At 37.8% G+C, this 8,651-nt stretch overlaps 1 protein-coding gene across 1 annotated transcript; it reads left to right on the plus strand.

The window, feature by feature from the left end:
• The first annotated feature begins 7,643 nt into the window (after nucleotides 1-7,643).
• On the plus strand, nucleotides 7,644-8,081 carry LOC149263830 (protein SRC2-like). The gene has a single exon (XM_089391094.1). The coding sequence runs from the start codon at nucleotides 7,644-7,646 to the stop codon at nucleotides 8,079-8,081; it is 438 nt and encodes a 145-aa protein (XP_089247220.1).
• Nucleotides 8,082-8,651: the final 570 nt, after the last annotated feature.

The raw sequence follows: 8,651 nt of genomic DNA on the forward strand, positions 1-8,651 counted from the left end.
AAAACATCCTTGAAACTCATCTCTTGCTCTGAGGTTTCTCAGAATCCGCATAACCATGATCTGCTGTTGGCCAGCAGTGTTTTCTTTGTCCAGATTTGCAGTTATTGATTTATTTGGGAGAACCTGGAGAAATTGGATTAGACTGGTTTTGGTTTTGGCACTTGCAATGTGGGGGCAGCAGTGTTTTCTATTTGTCCAGATTTACAGTTTTAAGAATTTTATTTGTGTTTATTATTATTATATTCATATAAAATTCAACTGCTCTCACATAGTGTTGGTTGATATCTTTCTAGTATAATTTCAGTGTTTAGCATTATCCTATAGTTTAACGAGGTGGAGGAGTTGTTCGGAACGTTTTGGAAATTCTGGTCATATTTAGAGAAAATCTGGCCAATATTTTTGTAAATCCAAGTTATGGTTGTTAAACTTCAAAATTTTAGGTGTCCTATACGTTTTTGATGCGCTGAATCCATTTCGACCATCAAAAACATAATTCAAACACTACTTTTACAAGATTTTTTGAATTTTTTTGCCCAAATTCCAATCACTTTTGGCCGTCTAAGCAATTCCTCTACCTTGTTAGACAACTCCTTATTGTATTCATATAAAATTCAATTTCTCCCTACGTATTTGGTGGAATTTCATAAGAATTTGTACTCCCTTAAACATTATGTGGTGTAGACGCTGCCAAATAGATTATATATTATATATGCTATGTGATAGTATCGATGGCTTTTCAAATAATAATTACGCCGTAAGGCGTTCCCTCTGAGAAAGACATCCCTAAAATGTGACGTGTGCAATCCTGAGCCATTGATTTTGTGTGTTAGATGATTGGGGTGTTTTCTGCCGTTCGTTTAATCTGTTTTTTCATAGAAAAATAGTTTTTTTCCCATGGTAATGGGCCATGAAAGGCCAGGCCTGCTCTGCTGGCGGTGAGACTCTTCCGCTAGCGATGAAACTCTTCGCAGAGACTGCCTGCTGGCGATGAGACTCTTCTGCTGGCGATGAGACTCTTCGCAGAGACTCTTCATGTCTTTTGCGACCAAGGATCCAAAGCTGTTCGATAGAGCGGATGAGTTTGTGCCCCGTCGGTTCATGGGTTCGGAAGGGGAGAAGATGCTCAAGTACGTTCTCTGGTCCAACGGCCGCGAAACGGATGAAACGTCCGCCGATAACAAGCAGTGTGGGGGCAAAGACATTGTTGTGATGGTGGCGCGGTTGTTTGTGGCACACTTCTTCCTGCAATACGATTTGTATAGCATAGACCAGTCGTCCTCTGTCACGTTTACGGCGCTGAACAAGGCCACTTTCTAAGATCAGAATACGCGAATGCTGGGTTTGCAGAAAATGGTATTTGTATTCGTTTTAGATATTGCACATTCCATATGGATTTTAAATAAATTGCCTAAACTCTCACTCTGTGTGAAACACATCATTGTATTGCATATATATATAGAAGTTGCTTCTTTCTACTGTCTTCGCGTGTGTTTGCATTTGTGATCTGTTATTTATATAGGGCTACAGGTGTTTACATCCAGGAGGGCGCACAACCCTAACCTGCTTTGAAAGCTGAGAAATTGGAGGTTGTGCCTCAAGAGTTTGAGTTCCTTTTTCGGTGACTTCAGGTATTCTAGAATTTTAAAAAATTTGATATTGCCAATGGCTTTATTGGAAGGGATTTTAGTGGATTTCAGGAATATTCTGGATTTTAATATACAGAGTCGTAGTGACAAGGCAGAATGACAAAAGCAGGTCAAGTAATACACTAATATTTTTAATTGATAGATTTCTAATTTCAAAAATATTTTAGATTTTAATATCCTAAATGACAAAAGGCAAGTCAAGCAATTCAATTTTTATTTTTAAATCAACAAAATATAGTTTTAAACCAACAATTTAATTAAGTTCAATAAACATTAAATATTAAAATATTCTTAAACCGACATTCTAATTAAATTCAACTCGTTAAAAAATGGCATTGCTTATCTACATGCAGGATTCTTGAGGTTTAGAAGTGTTTAAAACTTGGTGTAATCAATGCGTCGCTAATTTATCGAGGAGAGGAAATCCTGATTTTCTTTTAAAAGAAATAATAATGATATGATTCTTCTTTCATTTTTACGTCGTAAGGTGTTCCTTTTGAGAAAGACATCCCTAAAATGTGACGTGTGCGATACTGAGCCATTGATTTTGTGTGTTAGATGATTGGGGTGTTTTCTGCCGTTCGTTTAATCTGTTTTTTCATAGAAAATTAGTTTTTTTCCCATGATAATGGGCCATGAAAGGCCAGGCCTGCTCTGCTGGCAATGAGACTCTTCTGCTGGCGATGAAACTCTTCGCAGAGACTGCCTGCTGGCGATGAGACTCTTCTGTTGGCGATGAGACTCTTCGCAGAGACTCTTCATGTCTTTCTTCCCTGCATGCGTAGCCTTGTGCAGATAATTATAAGGTGTATATACTCTGTTTTTATGACATTTTCATCGTCTTATGATAATGTGAAAAGGAATTACTATTTCTTTCCTTCTGTTATCAGCAGTTCAGATCCTGTCTAATCAGGAGGAACATATCGTTACTCTTTTCCGATGGTTGAGTTTACAAATTGTTTCAGGGCTTTAAACGGCTGTTCTATGATCTCTGAGCTCTCCTCAGGATTATTAGGTACGACAAGATCAATAGCCTGTATACTTCAAAATTAATTAGAGAAATTTGTCATTATCAATGCCAGTTTCAGGATCCGGAGTTCTGACCAGCCACAGCCATATTCATTAAGTCAAGGTGGTGTTTAGGAGAATTGAGTATTTCATTTACATCGAGGGATTGATTTAGGAGAATTGAGTATTTCATTTACATCGAGGGATTGATGCAGAAAGAGGCCTTCTGGTTATTGATATCAAAGGTGAAAACATCCTATGCCACAAGGGCATCTGTCGTATCCCCCTCTATTTGTTGGTGTTGGTGTTTTTCTTCTTGGACAAGAACTGCCTTTTTCCTTTCAGCATATTCTATAGGAAATATTTTCTCCAAGATATGGTCCAACTTTAAACAAACAGATGGTCAATCTCCAGGGTGTATCCATTGAAAACCTTGGCAGTTAAGATTTCTCTCTTCAGTGATATTAATGCATGATTGAAGTACCACATGACCATAATTCAGGACCATAAGATGATACACTAACCTTTTGCAGCAACAATACAAAACATCATCAACTGTAACTTTATTACATGAAATAAGACTTGGTGTATTTGGATGATCTTTTATTGTATTGGAAGACACACCTCCTGGACCATCATTTCCTTTAAGAATGTTAACGATCACTTATGTTTCAACATCAACTGATTCACTCTGATGACAGGAAGATTTATGCATTGACTCAGTTCCCTTCCTAATAGCACCGATGAGTAAATACTATCCGTGCTTTTTGTTGTAGTGCTCAATTCTAAAAGTGATTTTTCTTATAAAGATTCCCTAAAATTTGTAGCAGTTTCTGAGCCATTCAACTTTGAACCATACATGATTTTAGTAGTTTCAGGATCATCAAGTTCGGGAGAGAATATCTTCATTTTTCACTCTTCTTCTTGTATGTGTTCTGCTTTTTGTCTATAATCCTTTAGAAATTCTTTCAAGAGAATAAAGTCAAGAAATTCACACTCTTAGAAAATGATTGTATGGACTCCTACAGAGTGAACAATATGACTCTGTGATAGTTCATGGCACAGTGAACACACCAGAAGCAGAAGACATGATCGCAAGGTTGAACTCGATGATCATGACGAGGTGGAGGTGACCTGCTAATACTTCGTGCCCATATAGGTTTGAAACATCAACGTATTAGAGAACGACGACCATAACTTGAACTACACCTGTATCGAGGACTGAGACCCCGAACCACTTCCTAACCCTCCATTCTCGTACAAAATGACCAAGCTCACCATATTCATAAATTTTCAAATCATTAACAAGATCATACGGAATAGGTGTGTTGGTCTCCAAAACAACATTATCTATTATATTTGAATTTAAGTCAGACCACATATGGCATCATCTTGCACGCCATTGCTGTGAATTATGTCCCATTCTCTCCAGTTCTCAATTCAAATTGAAGTTTAAATGTGTTGTTCACGCAATTTGTTTTGAAATTTAGGCTCCAATTTCAAACAAATGTTAAACAATTATGCATTTCACTCCAAAATAACTAATGCACCATACCAAATGCCAATGAATAAAGCAGCAACGCACAAGGGGACATCTCTCAGGGTCATGTTATTATTATTATTATTAATTTTCTTTTTTACCCTCCTTATGATGTAACACATACATTGAAAATGGCATCTATAGGGTGGAGGAAACTAACACGACAGAGATCTATAACGTTCCAATAATAATTGTTCAGTCTCTCTATCATCTACAATAATAATAATGCATTAACGTTGTAATAACATTGCACCTTATTCACATGTTTGACTATTCACTTGCTTAGATATGCACTATCATTTCATGCCACTGCGTGATCATATTTACGTCGTCAGGCATTCCCTCTGAGAAAGACATCCCTAAAATGTGGCGTGTGCGATCCTGAGCCATTGATTCTGTGTGTTAGATGATTGGGGTGTTTTCTGCCGTTCATTTAATCTGTTTTTCATAGAAAAATAGTTTTTTTCCCATGGTAATGGGCCATGAAAGGCCATGCCTGCCCTGCTCGTGATGAGACTCTTTTGCTAGCAATGAAACTCTTCGCAGAGAATGCCTGCTGGCGATGAGACTCTTCGCAGAGACTCTTCATGTCTTTCTTCCCTGCATGTGTAGCCTTGTGCAGATAATAATAAGGTGTATGTACTCTATTTTTATGACATTTTCATCGTCTTATGATAATGTGAAAAGGAATTACTATTTCTTTCCTTTTGTTATCAGCAGTTCAGATCCTGTCTAATTAGGAGGAACATATCGTTACTCTTTTCCGATGGTTGAGTTTACAAATTGTTTCAGGGCTTTAAACGACTGTTCTATGATCTCTGAGCTCTCCTCAGGATTATTAGGTACGACAAGATCAATAGCCTGTATACTTCAGAATTAATTAGAGAAATTTGTCATTATCAATGCCAGTTTCGTTTTCCGAAGTTCTGACCAACCACAGCCATATTCATTAAGTCAAGGTGGTGTTTAGGAGAATTGAGTATTTCGTTTACATCGAGGGATCATGTTCCGTGAATGCTTTTAGCATATGCTATAGAGGACGTGGTTCAATTGGGGAAGTTCAGTCTTTACAGGTGTTACCCTTAAAAGTGGCTGAGGATGCGATTTCTTTTCTTGGGGAAACAACATCCTGTATTTCTTCTTCAGTAACCGGCATCGTCAGTAGAGGTTGAAGTAGATTTCCTTGCAGATTTGAGTTACTACTGTGTTGTCTGGTATTCTATTACAGAAATTTTATTATAAACCCTTCTATTCTGAGTGGTTTTAAGGAAACGGGCACCGCTTCTTCCACCATCTTTAAGCCATTGAATTATTGACTTCTGTCTACAGAATACCTCCTTTTTCTTATCTTTTTGAATTTGAACCCTATCAAACTCATGAACTTTTTAATAACGCAGGGCTTTATGCCTTCCAGTATTTGAACGAGGGTGATTAATGTGGTTAAGCACTGTATCAACCACTAAGTCAGGCATGTCTGACTTCTTTTCTTTTATAGATTCTCATGAGTCTCATTCAAGGTTTTTGATAATATGCCCTCATTTAAAAGTTCATGACTCGGTAATCTTTCCTCTATTCATTTGAAGACTAGCCATGAGAGACAAGATGGGTAGGTGAAAGTGGCTTGCTGCTACAGTTTCCACCAAGTTTTAATTTTCTTACATAGTGGTTTGCCCAAAGGTGGGCTGGTGTGGCCCCACAAGGGGCCACTGATCAGCTGATGCTGTCATGGCTGTTAAGTTGGGCTGGTGTGGCCCCGCAAGGGGCCACTGATCTGCTGATGCTGTCATGGCTGTTAAGTTGGGCTGGTTGGTCACATGATCAGATAGAGTCTATGGAAGCACCTACCTTATGAATGTTGGTTAATGCTTGACAATTGAAGTATAAAGGAAGCATCTGTGGTCTTCCTTGTACTTACTGTTATCCTTCCTTAGATTGGAAGGTGGTTTATGCTTGGCACTTAAAAAGTATAAAGGAAGCATCTGTCGTTTTCAAGCCACAATATCAATTCCTTTTCTTTTACAACACTAACCATCTCTATCTCCAGTTCATGTTTCTTTTGAATATGTTTACAAAAACCTAGTTGTTCCACTTTTTTCGTTACATTTTGAAGCTTCTTAGAAAGGATTCACATTTTTGTTCATGTAATGTGAGTGTCTTCATTTCACTAATACTAGATTTTATTTTCTATGTCTGGGTTTCCAAACTGCAGCTGTTCAAATGAAAATGGTATGTTTTTAGGCCTCTTCGTTTGAGAGGTCTAGATTCCAGATAGATAGGCAAGTGATCTGAAAGAATTACTTTGAAACTTCACATTTTTGTTCATGTAATGTGAGTGTCTTCATTTCACTAATACTGGATTTTATTTTCTATGTCTAGGTTGCCAAACTGCAGCTGTTCAAATGAAAATGGTATGTTTTTAGGCCTCTTCGTTTGAGAGGTCTAGACTCCAGATAGATAGGCAAGTGATCTAAAAGAATTACTTTGAAACTAAAGGATTCACAAGGCTTTTCTAATCTTACAGAAAATGGTCCGTCCATATTAAGCCATAAGGATGAAAACCAAGCGAGATAATAATCAGCTGATGCAAGTGACTATTGTTGAAAAATATTTCTAAATCTCGTTTGACTTTGACATTATTTTATAATCAAGAAAATGTGGGAAAGAAGGCTATATTACAAGCCCATTAGATGAAGTTGGGGTAGATTTTATGGTTTGAAACTAACTCAACTGAAATTTTCTACATTGTTTTTATCAATATGAAAGCCTGAGAAGATAGGTGCAGGTGAAGCAATGGAGTTTTGAAATAGGTAGATTTTATAGTCTAACACTAACAACCAAAATTTTCAACATTGCTTTTATCAATATGAGATTCTAAGAAGATAGGTGCAGGTGAAGCAATGGAGTTTTGAAATGGGTAGATTTTATAATCTAAAACTAACTCAAGCAAAATTTTGTACATTGTTTTTATGAATATGAGAGCTTGAGACTATAGGTGCAGGTGAAGTAATGGAGTTTTGAAATGGAAATCACAAAAATAAAATTCTAAAATGAAACAACAAATGGATTTGGTACAAATTTGTTTTTGCTTGTTCCATTATTGTTGTATCTATGAATGGGTTTTCCTGCTTCTTGGCTTCGATCATGACCATTTGGGGTGGCCTTCTGCACTGATTTCCATCTACTTTCATCATCATGAGTTAGAGAGTCTATGATGTGTTTTGTCTTATAAGTCAGTTCTATACAATGTTCAGATTTCAAAAGATTTCATTCATGGCGTTTCTTCTCCTGTAATTTCAATCAGGGTGGTCTATGAATATTGCGTTTCCTTGTGCAGTAAATTCACTCTACATCATGGGGGAAGCTTACACACAGCTGGAGCTTAACATCATCTCAGCTCAAGATCTGAAGGAGATGCATCTTGTTGGCATGATGTAGACCTACTGTGTTGTATGGATCAATTTCGAGAAAAAATTGATGACGCAATTGACAGAACAGGGGGTGCAAACCCTACTTGGAACGACAAGGCCATATTCAGAGTGGAAGAGAGTTTGCTCCGCTGTGAAACCTCTGCTGTGATGATGGAGATATACTGCGTGGGTTGCCTCAGGGATACCCTGCTAGGCACTGTGAGGGTCTTGCTTTCCACTCTCCTCAAGGGCTACGGGAGCACAGATTTCAGTGGGATGAGTTTCTTGGCACTGCAGGTCCGTCGTCCTTCTGGTCACCCACAGGGCATTCTCAACCTTGGCACCATGATTCTTGATGGAGTAGATCTTGACAGAATGAACAGATTCATCCCTGCAACTGGGGGTTGTGGGTTTCAGAGATTTGATGGGGAATCCTGTCAAACCAAGGCCTTCATTTGTGAGAAAATTATTGTCCATTAAACCTAATAATGTTGTTGATGCCGAAGAACAGCAATCCCGCTGTCAAGACTTCAACAGTAGTGCATGCAAGGAATAGGGAAAAGATCAAGAAAAGCAGAAAGATGGTGGTGAGATGGTTGAGAAGGAGAAGAAGAAACTTGTTGGCTGCTATCAGATTCTCATGGCCCCAAAATTGAAAAGGAATAAAATTTGATTGAAGAATGGGGCTGCAAAAATTCATCTCAGTCCATCTGACAGTAACATCTGTGCCAAGGAAGATCAAGATCCTGTTGTGGCTTACAACAAAGCAATAGAAATTTATGCATAGTGGTATCATCAATAATATTATTGTGCAAGAATACGTTGGTTTTATGTTATTATATTCTTTGTGCAAGTGCCTTCAATTCCTAGTTGATTCGTGAAGTGCTTATTATGGCATACATAAAAATTTTGAAAATCACGAGCCACTGTGGATGAAAGACCGGTTTATGTAAAAGTTTGAATAGGTATATGAATCTAAAAAGGGCAAGTTCAGTGCCTTCAATCTGCTACTTCGATATATATTCTTAGCCTATGTGGATGAACATTGGT

The sequence above is a fragment of the Pinus tabuliformis genome, chromosome 6 (assembly GCF_031772625.1).
Source record: "Pinus tabuliformis cultivar Carrire ecotype Pingquan chromosome 6, CPIR1, whole genome shotgun sequence".
Taxonomy (NCBI): domain Eukaryota; kingdom Viridiplantae; phylum Streptophyta; class Pinopsida; order Pinales; family Pinaceae; genus Pinus; species Pinus tabuliformis.